We start from the raw sequence: 17,770 nt of genomic DNA, 5'->3' as shown, positions 1-17,770 counted from the left end.
TTGCCTCATGCTAGATGCAGAATAGATATGCCTCATGCTAGATGCAGAATAGATAGTAGATACCATAAAAATGCTAATATACAGCATATGATTTGTGAAAGTGACAAACAGGCTTCACAGTTATGTCAGGTGTGTTCATATGCTAATGGTGATGCGATTTCAGATCAATTGCTCCAGCCACTGAGGAGAAACGCTGTGACAGACAGACAGACATTCGGAAAATTATATGTTTGATATCACATAATATTGTTTATTATGCAATTACATTATTTGTTTTTATAACATGGTTACATGGTGAGTGTGTGGTATATGTGGCATGGTGCATGATTGTGGTTTTCTAAAACACACACACACTCACACACCACACAGAAACCTCCACTGTAAGACATAAAGCGTTTTTTTGTTGTTGGTGCATGGAATAATACTGTCAAAACCACACAGGAAGTTCTCTCTTGGGTTTGCTTGCCTTGACGTAACTCTATGAATGTCTGTTCCACAGCTGCGACCGCCACAGCCTGCTGTTTACCTGTTTGTTCTCGACGTATCCCATAATGCAGTGGAGACGGGCTACCTGAACGTGGTCTGCCAGTCATTGCTGGACAACTTAAGCTCGTATGTCCATCCTCAGTATACATCTCACTTTGTTATAAAATGTGTTTGTTGAGAGTGAGACAGCTGTCATTGCCCTTTTTATCATAATGTTAAATCATCATGCATACAGATATACCGCTGTGTATGGGTCTGCATGTATTTATTGAAACTTTTGGTCTGTGAACATGAACAAAATATCTGCTGCCCAGAAGAAAATATCAGTTATTTTAGCCATGTCATCTGTGATGCAAATAACTGACTAATATACAGCTCGGTCTCAAAAAAATAGAATATTGTTTATTAATATTGTGCTAAAAAGCTATTTCACTGCATGTACAATGTACCGTAAATAGAATATGTTAAAGATTTGTTTTACAGAATTACGGAAAATAATGAACTTTTCCACAATATTCAATTTCTTTGAGACAAAGCAGTATGGAAATGCTGGTTTTCATCATTTCAAGCTCTTCAATCGAGAACATTTTCAAACACTGGTCACTGTTAACAAGCTATTGTAGAGGAAATACCGCTCTCGTTCTATCTGTAGTAATGTTCTCGTCATTCTAGTTTAGCTTACAATATTTAGCCTTATGTCAAAACATATTTACAAGCCGTTCAAATAGGCTTTTCAGCATCAGTGCAGAAGTGATCATCTGGATGATATACTGCTGTGTGGGACAGAGAGTTCTTTGATACAACAGAAAGTGGGTCAGCCTTGTTGTCTGTCCTCGAAAGAACTAAATATCCTCACAAGAATCAATGGAACGAACAGGGAGATCCTGGATTTTGCCGTTCAATTCTCAGCAAAGCGTTCCGTGAGGGGTTAGGTCGGGGCTGAATTTGTTGTTGTCTGTCCTGACATCTTGTGGTAACACAAAACGTATTTGTGTGTGCACAGTGCACACACCTCCTTTCATGTGTCTCGCTCTTCTCGTCTGCTCTAGGCTCCCCGGAGACTCGCGGACAAAGGTAGGCTTCATCACGTTTGACAGCACCATCCACTTCTACAACATCCAGGAGGGCCTGTCTCAACCACAGATGCTCATCGTGTCTGACATTGAAGGTGAGAGGCAGGTCGATGGCGAGCACGTGTGTCCTCATCATTAGGCTTGTGAACTCTGTGCTTTTAAAGATCCACCGCCCTGAATCATTTTTAGTAGGAGCACGCATCGATGTTAAACAACCCTTTAGTTCACACCTCAACAACTTTTACAAAAGATGTCACACCAGCGGCATTAACATAGGAACGAGCCTGCATGCATATCAATGGTCTGCTAACTCCAGTTAGTTTAGGTGTTAACCCTCTAAGGCCCGCATTAAGAAATACTTGAAATAAAAAATTGAAAAAAATCAGATGGTGTTGTAGGAGTCATATTAAGAGGAAAATGTAATGTTTTTTTCAAAAAAATGTTTTTGTAAGATTTTATAGCCATAAATCAAAAATCATAAATCATGCTCTAATTTACATATGGGGGATATTTTTCACAATAATGACATATGTACATGTTCTAGACATTCTAATGATCACCAAAAAAAATAGTACAGGCATTTTACTTATGTTTTTGTGAGGTATAGCTTCCATGAAAAAGTGAGATGTTGTTCGTCAAAACTCTGGAATTTCAGCGGGTGTGGCGGGTGTGAATGTCAGCCCCTGTGGGGGGTATTTATATGCAAATATTGTGGCCAATGGCATTGTAATACTAAACAATAGAATCCAATGGTGGTGTTTAGGTGGTAGGGGGAATTAAAATAAAATGATTTAAACCTTTTTTTGGATAAAATACAAACGTTGTAATATTACAACCGTGGGCCTTAGAGGGTTAAACGACGTGCGTGTGATGTCATTAAAATATCCTCCCCAAAACTGGGTATACCGCACAAATATGTACCTAATACAGTACCTATTCACATTGGATCCATTTTGGTACCCTGAGAGCAGGTAAAAATGACAACAAGTGTGCCCCGAAAAGAATGTACAAACAGACACAGCCATCCATGTTTTTTCCAGTTGGTCCGAGCGAATTCCGACTCGGCACCACACAGCCCCGGGTGTATGACTGATTGACCAAGTTTGAGATCAATCGGTCGTACATGTTATGCATGTTACGGGACAGTCATATACGCAGACACACACTATTTGTAAATTTATAGTAGGATACCAATTACGATAACAATTATTTTCATACAGATGTGTGACAACAAAAATGTTCTAAATAATAAATGTTCTAATGTTGAAATCGGGAAATGTGGTGAATGCGAACGTTACCCGACATCAAAGCTGTTTAACTCGAGCCACATGCTGATGTGCACTTCAAACACCTGGATACATCAGACAGTCAGAAAGTGGCCTACTTTCAGGCTTTCAATTAAAAGTTTCACAAATGGGAAATCTCCCAACACTGGTCAAAGTGAATTATTAAATATTGAGTACTAGTAGTGCCAGCAGTCAGTCTCTCCCCCCCTTCCGTCTCCACACTTGGTTACCTCTGAATTACTATTATCTTTGTCTCTAGCATAGTGGTTGTCAAACGTTTAAATTTCAAGGACCCCCAGTCCAGTGTGCATTAGGACCCCCCATAACTCTGAGACAACACCAGTGGAAACCAAGAGGACCCTTCTACATTCTCTGAGTTACAGACCCGTAAGGGTCCATTTAGTTCCGAACTGTCAATAACTGAGCTGGGGACCCCCTGGAACCCCCGCCCCTCCCAATGACACCAGGGGGTCCCTAGGCCCCACTTTGAAAACCAGTGCTCTAGCACATGTGACTTAATGTCAATAGCTTCGTTTTTTTTTTATATCCCATAAAAGTGGATGTATTTGTTTTGATTAATCTCCCGTAAATATGGATATATTTGTTTTGATTAATCTTCCATCCAGAGGTTCTCTATGCTGTAGTGTGACCAGATGATGTAGCCTGAATGGTCTTTTCTCCTTGCTCCACAGAAATATTTTTACCTACACCAGACAGCCTTCTAGTCAACCTCAATGAATGCAAAGAGGTGAGGAACCCGTCCGTTTGCCAGACCACTGTCTGCGTGGTAGTTGTGCTGTGGACTCTGCCTTCCACCTGAGTTTTAAAGAATATAGCTATTGTGCTTGGTGTGGATGGCCTTTAAATCAAGCTGTACTGTATACTGTAATTTTGCACAGTCATGTGCATGAGTGTGATCATGAGCCCTTTATATTACTTTGTTATAGCCAAACTAGAAGCTCACAACGTGTCGCGATGCCTTTCTTTTCTTTGTTTTTGTACATGTTAGATTTATTATGTTTTTTCCTCTAGCCTATAATGACAAGCCCAAAACAAAAAACGCTTGAAAGAAAGGTTGAAAGTGGTTCAAATGGATGCATCTGGGATGTGGTGTATTGCTCTGTGTACAGCTTATTCAAGACTGTTATTTGATTAATTAACAATGGTCGATGGCCTTCTGGTCTTCATTACAAATTGAATTTAGTATTACCCATATTTCCAGCCCAAGCCTTATAGATGGACCATTTGAGATAACAAGGTTTATGTTGTTCATAGAAAATGTTGAACGCAGGGTGTTTGGTTTGGTGTACAGTACCCTGTATAAAATGTAGGGGCATTTATAAACACTTGTGTGAGAGTGTTTAGTTTACCAGGCAGTGCAGCTGCAAATGTAAATTAGTTCAGCGATGCAACATAAACTAGTACATGTACAATTATTTCTCTCCACTGCCTTTGATTTCAGGAGCATTTTAAGATGTTGGGGGACCATTGTTACGAAATCATTAATCAATCGTGTCCCCCTGTACATTTCTAAGATACACTGCACAGTAATGTCCCAAGTGTTCATTTATCTCTGGGAGAAATTAAACCAAAAGGAGTCCTGAGCGAGAGAAGCTGACAGGAGGATCATTGATGGACTTTCCATCCCACTCTGTGTTTCTCCAGCTCGTGCAGGACCTGCTGAAGAGCCTGCCCCAAATATTTGAGAAAACCATGGAGACCCAGTCGGCGCTGGGTCCGGCCCTGCAGGCAGCCTTCAAGCTGGTGTCGCCCACAGGAGGTCGCATGTCCATCTTTCAGACGCAGCTGCCCAACCTCGGTGTGGGGGCCCTCAAGTCCAGGGAGGATCCTAACCAGCGGGCATCTGCCAAGGTAAGGAAGTGCCCCCCGGGTAGGATTGGGTACCGTAGTTATACTTTTGTCATTGATGGCTGCCATGGATTAATCTCAATTACAAGTAAGAAGAGAGCAACAAGGCTGAGGGTTCTTTTGCTTGAGTTTTACAACACCATATGCTTGGTTTTGATATGTATTGAAAAGTGGATGTTAAAACCAAAAAATGATGCTAAGACTCATAATGGCCGTTAATCCTCATGATTGCCACATGCACACTTTGGTAAGTGACAGGGAATTCAGTCAGTGATTAGATAAATATTCCAGTCTTCATAAGAGAGATTGCTTGTCAGTGTGAAATAATTGGTAATACATGTTGCTCTCTTGTTGTAGACAATAATTGCCGCTAGTTGCTAATTTCCTCTTGTTTTCTCATTACGCTCTCATTAAGCTCATTGTTATCCACTTTACTTTTAGCTTATTAGCGATCCATCTTCATTATGCCTCGTTTGGCTTGTTCTGATTCATTTAATGTGTACGTGTGTATGGGCATGTGTGTGAGAGAGAAAGATAGTATGAGTTGTAGTCCTATTTAATTAAGGTGGTGGCTTTCAAAATGTTAGATGCTCCACTCTGCAGGCTGCTTAATTAATTGTTCATTAGAAACCTCAGATAACCCTTTGACGTCTTGGTGCATTACTAGTGGAAAGGCTTGAGTTTAAACGGTTTGACAACACATACATGGCCTGCTACTCTGAAATCCCAAATGTTGTTGCTTAACATTAATCAGATGTCTTGACTGATTCTGTATCCTGGCTTTGACTGGATTTGGAAAGTGAAATGTGTTAGAGGCTGTGTGTTATTTAGTCAGACTATAAATTGTGTAAATGAATGAAGGCTCTATGTGGTGTACTTTTAAATTCTGCTTTATCTATGTGGCATCGTTCATTAACCCATTAGGCCTAGGATTATTGATTGCTTTAACTATTGAAAAATAGCAGATCTGCTATTTTTTTTAAATAGTGGAAATGTGTGCAAATCTTTCTATATATATTTTTCAAAGCAAACTTTTGTAACTCAAATCTCTGCTTCTGGGGGGGTCCCTGGAACAACATATTTTGAAATGGGGGTCCGTGGCCAAATAAAATGTAATTTTGGGGGTCCTTGACATGAAAATGTTTGAGAACCACTGATTTAGAGGAAGGGTTTAGAAGTCAGGTCAAAGATCGGGTCAAAGATATTCGAAGACTAGCACACATTTTCACGATTTTACAAAAAATAGCAGATCTACCAGCTCGCAGCGCGGCACTCGGTGCCGCGCTGTGAGCTTGTATATCTGCTATTTTTCAATAGTTAAAGCACAAAATAATGGTTAAAGTGGTTAAAGTCTTAACGCGACTCGGCACGTTTCAGCTATTTGAGGGTTAAAGTGCATTGTGCAGTGACTTGACCTCGTTTCCCTGTCTGTTGTGCGTTTTTCTTCCAGGACATCCAGCACTTGTCCCCGGCCACAGACTTCTATAAGAAGCTGGCCCTGGACTGCTCTGGCCAGCAGGTGGCCGTGGACCTGTTCCTGCTCAGCGCTCAGTACTGTGATCTGGCATCGCTAGGTGAGTCCTCATATGGACGAGGATGCAGGACTTCCCAAATAACATCTGCTCTTAGGCTGATTAATCATTTTTATGATCAGTTATGATGAGCAGGTGTGGATTCGCTTTTTTTTTATATCATATTTTTATTTTAAGATGGCATTCAGTCAACAACAAAAAAAGGAGAAAGACATAATTTATCTAAGTCTTTATATAGCATTCATAACTGGGACTAGAAATAGGCAAATGTAAAGGTCATGGTTTCATTCGTCAGGCCCTGAGCCCTGCCAACATGTCAGTCTTATGCCAAACCATTACATAGGCTTTGTCACTTTCTGTACATATGACCTTGAATACACTTTGATAAGTTTGTATGAAAACATATTCACCCAGTCTTTTGCACCTTGCCGTCACCTAACCGTGACAATAAACTTGAGTTGAAAGAGTCAAGGGGATAGGGGAGAAGTGGGGTATAGGGTGTACATCTATTTTTATCATTTGGAGAGAAACATAAGAAGGCGTCTTAATTCCTGTGTCGTCTGTTCTCCCTGTGTGAAGGTTGCATATCCAGATACTCTGCAGGAAGCGTGTACTACTACCCCTCCTACCACCACCAGCACACCCCCGCCCAGGTGGAGCGCTTCCAGAAGGATCTGAAGAGATACCTGACCAGGAAGATCGGCTTCGAGGCCGTCATGAGGATACGATGCACCAAAGGTCAGCCCTGGCGCCAAAGGTTAACTGGGTCTTTCCTTTTGTTTTGACCAAACTGTGAATATCTGACCTGCTCTCTCTCTGTGCAGGCCTGTCCATCCACACGTTCCACGGGAACTTCTTTGTGCGCTCCACGGACCTGCTGTCTCTGCCCAACGTGAATCCAGACGCAGGCTTCGCCGTTCAGATGTCCATCGAGGAGAACCTGTTGGACATGCAGATGGTCTCCTTCCAAGCAGCGCTGCTCTACACCTCCAGCAAAGGTACACACATTTTAATTTAGAATTATTGTGTATCTGGAAGTAGTACAGTAGCTGCGCTGTTGTTCTCTGACTTTCCTGTGTAATAATGGAATACATTTGACGTTCAAATTGTTGCTTCACCTTTCATTTCAGCTTGTCGTGTGTGTCCATTCAATGTTTTAGATAGAGAACTTGTAAATTGTCTTGTACATTGAGATCATAGAAATGTAAGGAAATGAGAATAATTGATTAAACTAGATTAGCTGTTGTATATTGATTCTATTCTGCATTGAGGTCTTTTGCAAGCCAGGTGTGAAAAGCCTGTATATGTTCTCTTCATCAATTGAATGCATCCTAACTTAGCTGTTTCCACATCCCCAAGGAGAGAGAAGGATCCGCGTTCACACCATGTGTCTGCCTGTTGTCAACTCCCTGTCGGACATCTTCGCTGGAGCTGACGTGCAAGCCATCACTGGGCTGCTTTCGAGCATGGGTATGTACCACACTTTATGCACTGCAAATAAAGTTTCTTCTAAGAGATGATGCTTGATAATATATCAATATAATAACTCCAAATAACCAACCAAATAGACTCATAAGTGAAGTTTACCTTGAGCACTAACTCAAATGATTAAAATTGTTGTTATTATTATAACTCATGCTATATTCAAGCAGAAAAAAAAGATGCTCATTCTGTTTTCAAACCATCAGTAGTTCTCAGACTGAATTAACACATTCATTAGTTGTTGAATTTGAGTTTTGTTCTAATATGGGACTACTGCTGTTCAACCACCCTATTTGGTCCATGGCCTATATTAACATTAACTCTCCTACTGCCAGATTATTTATTTATTTATTGGGTCTGGTGCCATCACACCAAGCGGCTTACCTTTGCGACGTTATAGTAGATAGACAGACATTTTTTTTTTTTTTATTGTGCAATAGTGCACTTTGGTCTGCCAGGCAGCAGAGGGCGGCGTCATGCGAGAATGAATGTGAATTTGCCTGTTATGTGTTGAAGAAGAAGAAGACCAGTCACTGGCCACAGAGCCTTACAGCCAGAGGAAATCAACAAGGAAGTGAATTGTTCTCCGTTGATGTTAACGCATAATGGATTTTTTACACCATCACCGCGGAAAATGTGTTTACAGTACACGGTCGCGCGACCCCTCATCAGCTTACAGTCATCAGACGAACGAACCGAACGAGCGCCGTATTGGCATCGAGGTTCTGTAAAAAATGGGGCGAACGTTAACGTTCAAAGCGTGGGGAGAGTTAACTTTATCCTGTAAAGGGCTTGTGATGTGAATGCCAATGTTAAGTGGTATACAAACATACAAAGTCAGGCTACGGTTAAATGGCGACAACCACAACCACAAACAATCCAAGTGTACACGTTTACAAACAAAGCCTTTTGAATTGTTGGGAACCTGATCAATCAAATGGAGGCCGCCCCCAGGTTTGACTTCTTCCCCCTTATAGTTAGTACAACATGTATTGTAACTAGAGGTTCACGGCGCTACGCGCCGCTCACATCTACGCCCCCTCGCCTCGTTGTTACGGTGAAAAGCTCATATGGCTAAAAAAAAAGTTTTTGAAAAAAATATTTTTTTGAAAAAAAAAAAAGTTTTTTGAAAAAAAAAAGTAAAAAAAAAAAAACAGTAGTGCTATTGACTATGCAAACGTGAGTACATCATTTGTTTAGCTAACTGTTAGCCTGGTGTTGACTCTACGTCAGCACGTATGGCGCTGGTGTGACGTGAGGACGTCGGCACGTGTGCCACGTGATCAGTCCTAGCCAATTGGACTGCTTTGGGTCGTCTGTATGTATGTATGTCGAATGCACCGTTCTGTCAGTTTCAAATTGTATATAGAGATTTCTTTCTGGATGGACTGTGAGGATGGCATTGTCATGGCAGGCTTTATGTCATCCACTCTTTATGAACACTGACAGATGATGGAGGTTGCCAGGTAACCAGCTCTGGAAATGTCTGACATTTCAACTTGATGAAGAGTTCTTAAAATAATACAAACCCTGTAGAACACATTCTTGTGCTGTATACCATTGGGGAGATAAGTCACTGCAGTTTGGGATTTAAAAACCATTGAAAAGAAAAGGAAATGCATATCATAGATTATCCAAATCAGAGTGTGAATGCTGTCCACCACCGTTCAAAAATATAGGATTTAGAATTTAGATAATTGACTCAAGAGACCACTGATGAATTGAATTCTCCAAGTTTCTCTTGCAATGCCTTCCTTCTGTTTTACTGGGCAACTGCATTTGTTTGTGTCATATGTGCTGCTGGCTGGCAGAGTACTTTAAGGCAACTGCAGGGAAATACGGTTCCGGGTCAGGTGACCGCTTGTAATGTTGAAAAATGTTATAAAATGAGTTCAAGGCACAAGTGGAACCAACACTAACTTCCATTAGATAAGCTCTGTGTTACGCTCTCCATAAACAAGCTCTTTATCGTCACTGAAACACATATTCCTGTGCACCTGTGTATTAGGGCTGCAACTATCCATTATTCTCTTAGCGATTATTCTGTCGATTACTTTTTCAATTGATCAAATTATTCACTAACCATGTTTCTTTAAATTATTTAATTTATTTATTATTTAATTGTTTTTATTTTATATATCAACGAATCTACTTGAGCATTATTTTATACTTCATTGCACAACCGTGTTTTGCTAAAATAATTGCCAATCTACAAGCTCAACTGTTTAGACCTGTTGCCACCTATAAGTTGTTATACCTTTCAAACCGGGTGCCTCCTTAGCATTAGCATTTGCTATATAGCAACATCATATATTTAAAAAATTTTGAATAAGAATTTGAAGGTTTTCAGAAACCTAGAATCGACCAGGTTTAATTGGGTCTTCTTTTAACTTAATACTTTAAGTATTAAGTATTTTTATAAAATACGTTATCATTTCATGTTCAATTAGTGGCACCCCTAACGTGTGTTTATTCCCTTCCTCCTCCTCTTCCTCTCAGCCGTGGACCGCTCGGTGTCGGCCAGCCTCAGCGATGCCAGAGATGCGATGACCAACGCGGCCATCGACTCGCTGACCTCCTACCGCACGTCTGTGCTGACCATCCAGCAGCCAGGCCTCCTGGCCCCAGCCTGCCTCAAGCTCTTCCCGCTCTACCTCCTGGCCATGCTCAAACAGGTACACGGCATGGACATGAACCACTTTAACAATGGTGTCTCTGTTTTGGGCACATACAGCGAAAACAGACGATCTACACTCACTCAACACGCGTTTGTGAGCTTGTAGATTTTCGCTATTCGTCAAGTATATATCCATCTAAAAAATAATACTGTTGCGTCAAAAGTTTCTTTTGTTATATAATTCAAAACTTTGGAACATTAAATTAGATACATTGCGCATGCAATGAAATATTTTGTTCATTTTGAATTTTTATGGCATACAGCTCATGAATATCAAAAATGTATATCTCAAAATATTATTGCGACCGAAGGTCGCATATACTCTGAAGAACCGTGTCGCTTGAGTGACCTTCCTTCCGTATCCTCGTGACCGTCCTTCCGTATCCTCTGTGATGTCAGTGTGATGTCAGCGAGTTGTGACATCACTTCCTGTACAGGGCGGCTACACGAAATGTGGATAAAACTATATATGGAGATAGTCCAGTCCATCATGTCATATGGGACTACCGTCATAGAAAGTAGCCATTGTTAGGCCGGAGTCATTGGCTGTCTAAACATGGAGATGTGGATAACACTATATATGGAGATAGTCTAGTCCAATATGTCATATGGGACTACCGTCATAGACAGTAGCCATTGTTAATCCGGAGTCAATGGCTGGCTGACTGTACAGGAAGTGATGTCACATGACATATTTTTTATGCCCATATATGAGTCCTAACGTGGAGATGTGGATAACACTATATATGGAGATAGTCTAGTCCAATATGTCATATGGAACTACCGTCATAGACAGTAGCCATTGTTAGGTCGGAGTCAATGGCTGTCTGTCTGACTGTCTGTACAGGAAGTGATGTCACATGACATACTTTTTATGCCCATATATGAGTCCTTCTGTACCACATCTCCATGTTTAGGCAAACTCCACACAGAAAGGCCCTATCGCCAACCCAACCTAGGGTGTGAGCGATAGGGCCTTTCTGTGTGGAGTTCGCATGTTCTCCCCGTGTCTCCTAGGGTTGATACCCTCACAAAAACATGAACAAACTCCCCCCAGAATGACAACAACTAAAATCGTCAGAGAAACGCTGTGGTTGGCCAGATGGTCAAGAATTGGCGCGACTAGGTCATTTGGACCTATACATGGAGAAATGGAGCAAACCTGTTTGGCCTAAACATGGAGATGTGGTACAGAATGACTCGTATATGGGCATAAAAAGTATGTCATGTGACATCACTTCCTGTACAGACAGTCAGACAGACAGCCATTGACTCCGGCCTAACAATGGCTACTGTCTATGACGGTAGTCCCATATGACATGATGGACTGGACTATCTCCATATATAGTGTTCTCCACATCTCCATGTTTAGGCCCTATCGCTCACACCCTAGGTGGGGTTGGCGATAGGGCCTTTCTGTGTGGAGTTTGCATGTTCTCCCCGTGTCTCCTAGGGTTGATACCCTCACAAAAACATGAACAAACTCCCCCCAGAATGATAACAACTAGAATCGTCAGAGAAACGCTGTGGTTGGCCAGATAGTCAAGAATTGGCGCGACCTCGCCCTTTAGGGCGAGGTCGCATGTCACCCTGAGGTCGCATTCCACCCTCAGGTGTCTTACTAGTAATATTACTCAAGTCCACTAAAAACAAGGATTTATGATGCAGAAAGGTCAATGTTGCTTGTGTGCCGTTTCCACAGTCAGTGATGATTAGGTGTGCTTTACACAATATTATTATTATTATTTTTTTTTAAGATGGATCTGTATGTAGGGCTTATGTGGTTAATGGAAGAGATGTGCATGTTCCCTAGTCTCTGCTGGGTTAAATGCGTAGCTTCCCAGTGCAACATGTCCCCATCGTTCAATTTATGCACCCTCCGCATGGCCACAATGTCACGGGTTCAGTTCCAGCTCAAGAACTTGAGTTATTTGTCATGGTTCCCTCCTGGATGCCCTCATTTCACTGTGCAGTCACAGTAAAACAGACATTTCAAAAGAAAGCGCGTACCTTCCCACGCAAAGATGCAAATTTGTTGTATTCCAAACTGTTCCCTTTTCTAAGCTAGGCACCTCGCACAGTTTCAGTTGACAATTTAAGCATTTTAGCAGATGCTCTCTTATCCAGAATGACATACACGTGCGAGATCAGACAAGTCAAGAAAGGACATGGTAAATGTCACATGAGTGCACATAAAATAGTGCTTCAAAGAAACTAGGATATCAAACGTAGCATTGGTCTAAACCACATATACACTCAAATGACATTTTTGGATTTTCTTTTTTTTTATAATTAAAATCTAAATAACAACATACATTATGGTATGGGAGTAAGGCCCAGTAGATCTGCATAGTACAACCTGCATAGTTCAACTTGCATCTCTTGCAAAAAAGGTGACAAGAAGGGATACAAGGAAAGGTGTTCTAGGGGTCAGGTGAGTTTTCAGACTGCGGCAAAACATGGGGAGTGATTCTGCAGTCCTGACTCTGTGTGTGTGTGTGTGTGTGTGTGTGTGTGTGTGTGTGTGTGTGTGTGTGTGTGTGTGTGTGTGTGTGTGTGTGTGTGTGTGTGTGTGTGTGTGTGTGTGTGTGTGTGTGTGTGTGTGTGTGTGTGTGTGTGTGTGTGTGTGTGTGTAACCTGCAGATCGCATTTAGGACAGGCACCAGCACCAGACTGGATGACAGAGTGTTTGCCATGTGTCAGCTCAAGTACCAGCCGCTGGCCTACGTCATGCCCATGATCCACCCCAACCTGTACCGCATCGATGACCTGACGGATGAGGTGAGAGGACATGGTTTACCCATACCAGTGTGTTTTTAAATCAAGGCTCACGTTTTTGTTTTGAATTATACTCTTAATCCTTCTAAGTTGGCCCACCAGTGATCCAAAATTGCATTATGAAACGAAATGCCAGACGCCATTTTATGATTATTATTTTTTTCTTTGTTTAATGTTTCATTTACTATTGTCAGCTGTTGGCAAAAAGGGTGAGCTTTCTCATTGCCAGGCTCCTGCTGCTTGCATTCAGTTCAAATGGCGTATCTCTGAATGCTCCAAAATAAATACATAAATGCTGTGAAATTGCTGAGGTGACTAGCCGCCACCTTGTGCAAATAGAGTGCGCAATGACAGACCTATCATGCAATTAAACACAAAACTGTTTTTAACATTTTAATTGATTTCCTTTGCAACCTCTCCGTTTGCTCACAACTGCCAGTGGCGTTGAGAGCAAGTGTGAAGTTGGCTGGCTTGTTGTTTTTTCGTCACGGTGAATTTGGCGTACGTTCTGTGGATTACCCAAATTCTGGAGGATTAAATGTATGCATAATTCATAGGATATGGAATACTAAATGAGGGCAAATATGGCACAAAGAAAGGGGTACTGTAAGGCTCCGTTTCATGGACATTTTTGGGTTATAAAATGTATTTATTTACATTTATTGAATGGATATTATTACTTTGAGGATTTAGATTAAACGTGTGAATGGGGTCTTTAATGACTGCTCTCTCCTCTCCACAGGGGGCCCTGAACATCAATGAGAAGACCATCCCTCAGCCCAGAGTGCAGCAGCTGTCTGTGGAGAAGCTCAGTAGGGAGGGTGCTTTTCTTATGGACTGTGGATCGGTGAGAAGGACTCAAACTGAAACTTGAATTATTATTTGTCGGTATGTTAAAGAGGCTCATGATTGAGCATCAAGAGTAACCACATGTGCCATAAACTCTGTAGCCATATAACAGTAAAGCTACAGATGTGGTTACAGGCAGGAGAATGGCTTGCTTAACCACTGTGTACACTTCATTAACCGTGGTCCCCCTCCTTTTCCCCCTCTACTAAGGCTGGGCAATATATCGAAAAATTATCAATGTTGAGGTATCAAAATGCAAAGTATACATATCGACGAAGACAGCTTGAAATTAGCTATTGGTGTATGTGTCAAATTAATTTATAGACACACTATGCATGCACGTAGCACATACAAAAAAGCAGTCCATCTGTGTGGTTATTTCAATAAAATCATTGTTGGGAAATGTAAATAAGGCATTTAATGAATGTATTCTATGTGTACTGTGCAGTGTGCATGCATGGATATGCTATTCATTATCTGGGTTAGGCAGGGAGTGGACCTAAAGCAGAAAAAAATTAAAAGGTTTTTACTAATATCGTGAGTAATATCGATATCGAGGTATTCAACAACATTATCGAATATCGAAGGTTTTCCTAATATCGCCCAGCCTTACCCTCTACACCAAATCTCTAGCAGAATATAGTCTATCTCCAAGATCACAGCGGCTCACAATGCGTTGTGAGCTTATACTGTAGATTTAGATCCCACAATAGGGATGCTAGTTTGATGTGGGTAGGTCTAATTGGATCATCCTGACTAGAACTTCTCCGCTTCTTCTATTCTCCTATCAGGTGATGTATCTGTGGCTTGGAAGAAACTGCAACGCCAACTTCCTGACGCAAGTCCTGGAGGTTCCAAACTACGCTGCTGTGCCTCAGGACATGGTAGGGGACTTGAACACACCTGTCCTGCTCTTGATCACTTAAGCTGTATTTTATGCTTCATCATACAAATGTGTCACACAGCGATAATAGCCCATCACATTGAGCTTGTAGATGGGCAATTTTACTCATTTTGAAATTTGCTAAACACGGAATTGTCCATTTGACTTTCTTCTCCGATCAATAGTACATCCTCCCAGAGCTGGACACTGCCGAGTCACAGAGAACCAGGGCTTTCATTGGCTGGCTGAGAGATCAGAGGCCTTTCTACCCCACCCTACACATCATCAAGTAAGCATCTACTCCCTAGAGGAAGAATGGAATCATGTGTTGTTTTTGTTGATTAAAACAATGCACAGAAATACAGCACATACTGTAGATAATTTGTCTTTGAGCTTTCACCATTTCTGGTGACGGACCCAGTGAACTATTGTGTGATGTCTCCCTCCATTAATTGCCGTCGGGTTGTGTTTGTAGTCCCTCAGAGGGATTATAGAAGTTTGTACCTGCTAACCTTCTTTTTTCAAAACTGACCATGGTTTGTCGCCGGCACATTAAATAAATAAAACAACATGAATCACACCTTGGAATTTCTGACCAATCACTTAAGATGTCAGGTAGAATATCTTGGAAGCAAAAGAACTACGGAAACAAACGTAAGGCAGTGCATTTTTGTTTTGTCTGCAATGACGTAATTTTGAACTTCGCTTCCGTGAGGAGAATGTTACATCTTCGAGACTGAGAATTAAAATAAAACTAAGACTAAAATGAGTATTGGAGTATTGTTAATAAACCTTTGTTTCACCAAGGGGAGTTTTCAAAGTGCTGTTGGGTATGGTTTGCTTCATGAGTCGGTGTACGATAGCTCCCTTCATATTTATTTTCACAATGGTGGCAAATCCATGGCTAATTCACCATCAGCTGGATCAGACAGCTTGTGTACCCTGTACTGATAACATGCTTCTCGTTTTTGTTTCATCTCCAGAGACGACAGCCAGGTTAAGGCCAGCTTTATGCAGAACATGATTGAGGACCGGACTGAGTCGGCCCTGTCCTACTACGAGTTTCTCCTTCACCTTCAGGCGCAAGTTACAAAGTAACCCTCCCATTCAGTGTGACCAAGGAGTGAAGACGACGCTGATCCCCCCCTCCCCCAAGTGTGTTTGTGTGTGCACGTGTGTCAACACTTTGCATCATCGTCTTGCACCATCTCCAGTTGTCGACACACCATTTCCTGCTGTCTCTCTCTCTCAAGCCATCGCTGACAATTCCCCCGAAAAAAGAACCCTCTGCTGAACAGAGCTGAATCGATGCAAACTGAACTGCCATTCAAACTAATGAAGCCACACACAGTGGACGTTGTGAGGACAGTGACACGAGGGAATCTCCATTCCGTTGCCGATTTGGCACTTTTCCTCCCCGGCTGGAGCAACTTGTTGAGGGTGTTTGGGGGGGAGGAGGACGTTGCTCATGTATGACAGTGATTGATTGAATTAATCAGTGTTTACTCTCATAGAACAATGCTGTCTAACCGAAGTATCGATCAGATACGGGACAGGCAATGGGTGTGTGAAGTCTTTTTGTTCCAAAAAGCACAGTTGTCTTTACTAATAAATAAAAAAAACAGTAATAACGTGTGTATGTAAGTATGCTTAACCACTTTCACCCTGGCCTCCCTATTTTGGGCAGGTCATGACCGATTTTCAAAAATGGCTGAAAATGACAGCTTGTAGTTGGTTATTTTCTGGATTTTTGTAATAAGGCTTAAGTGGTTAAGGCTTGGTGGATGAGAGAAGTGTTTCTTTTCTTTTGCCCATGCTCAGACTGTTATTTGTTGTCACCCCAAGCATTTATACATGGCATACCTGAGCTATAACAAATACTCTAGTGGTGGTGAAGGACGGAATTTGTGCTTTTGACTTTTTCCGCGTTATAATTGTGAGTCGAACAAAAAGAAATACGTTGACTTTGTTGTAAAAGGAAAAACAATCTTAGGAAGTTTTTAAGGCCCATTGATCTTGCTATTATCCACTGCCTTGAATGTGTTGAGTGGGTGTGTGTTGACTGTTGAATGGAAAGTCCCTTCGCCCGGTCTGAACTCCTCTGTCCTCTCATCCTGTCTCTCTCTCTCTGAAAACATGTCCTCTGTCATTCACTGTCGCTCTGTATCTCTGGACATTCAAAACACATTGGATGATGTTGCGTCTTATTTTGTTTTTTTCTTTCTTTCTTTTCTTTCTCCGTTTGTTTAATTTATGAGACTCCCAATCTGATTAAATTCTGTAATTGCCTTGTATGGGAACTCACTTTTTATTATTATTAAGCCTCTGTTTAAATACAGACTATATGAGATATTTTAATATAATAGGATATGGGAAATTCTTTAACACAGACATAACAAAGCCATTGTGATCTTTTAATCATACTTATTGATACTTGTATATTGAAAAGACTACATTATATAAAGGTAAAGAAATGCTGATGATTTTAGTATGAACATATTAAGGTGAAATGATGCTAATGAAAATAAAATGTTTGGGACTTTTTAAACACGCTTTGTTTTTGTGGTGGAACGAAATTCATGGTGAAATTTGGTTTGAATATCTGTACAAAAACAAACAAACACAGCCTGGGGTCTGGAGGACCTGATGCCTGAGTCTGGACCATGTTCCTGATGCACGTCACCAGTGCCAGCAGACCAGAGCTTCATTCAGGCTCACACTCACAGAATGACAAGAGTGGGGGCCATGATGCCAGTCCAGGGGTGCTGCAGAATACTTTGATAATATTTGGAATTTATCTTTCTTATTTATTTAACCACTTGGAGTAGACCCTCTGGAAACAGAGTCTCTCAGGT

At 41.3% G+C, this 17,770-nt stretch overlaps 1 protein-coding gene across 1 annotated transcript in view; it reads left to right on the top strand.

Annotated features, from left to right (window-relative positions):
- Positions 1–17,207, top strand: part of sec24a (SEC24 homolog A, COPII coat complex component) — a 31,078-nt gene extending 13,871 nt beyond the window's left edge. Inside the window, exons 10-23 of the mRNA XM_080749175.1 lie at positions 500–612; positions 1,536–1,654; positions 3,538–3,593; positions 4,511–4,717; positions 6,165–6,288; positions 6,826–6,984; positions 7,071–7,244; positions 7,606–7,716; positions 10,228–10,403; positions 13,049–13,186; positions 13,926–14,030; positions 14,824–14,916; positions 15,101–15,204; positions 15,899–17,207. Coding sequence (XP_080605301.1) covers positions 500–612; positions 1,536–1,654; positions 3,538–3,593; positions 4,511–4,717; positions 6,165–6,288; positions 6,826–6,984; positions 7,071–7,244; positions 7,606–7,716; positions 10,228–10,403; positions 13,049–13,186; positions 13,926–14,030; positions 14,824–14,916; positions 15,101–15,204; positions 15,899–16,013 — 1,794 coding nt within the window. The 3' untranslated portion in view covers positions 16,014–17,207. The remainder of the gene's footprint in view (positions 1–499; positions 613–1,535; positions 1,655–3,537; positions 3,594–4,510; positions 4,718–6,164; positions 6,289–6,825; positions 6,985–7,070; positions 7,245–7,605; positions 7,717–10,227; positions 10,404–13,048; positions 13,187–13,925; positions 14,031–14,823; positions 14,917–15,100; positions 15,205–15,898) is intronic.
- The last annotated feature ends 563 nt before the right edge of the window (positions 17,208–17,770 follow it).

This window comes from Nannobrachium achirus (assembly GCF_963921795.1).
Source record: "Nannobrachium achirus genome assembly, chromosome: 19".
Lineage (NCBI taxonomy): Eukaryota > Metazoa > Chordata > Actinopteri > Myctophiformes > Myctophidae > Nannobrachium > Nannobrachium achirus.
This window is presented reverse-complemented; position numbering and strand designations above follow the sequence as displayed.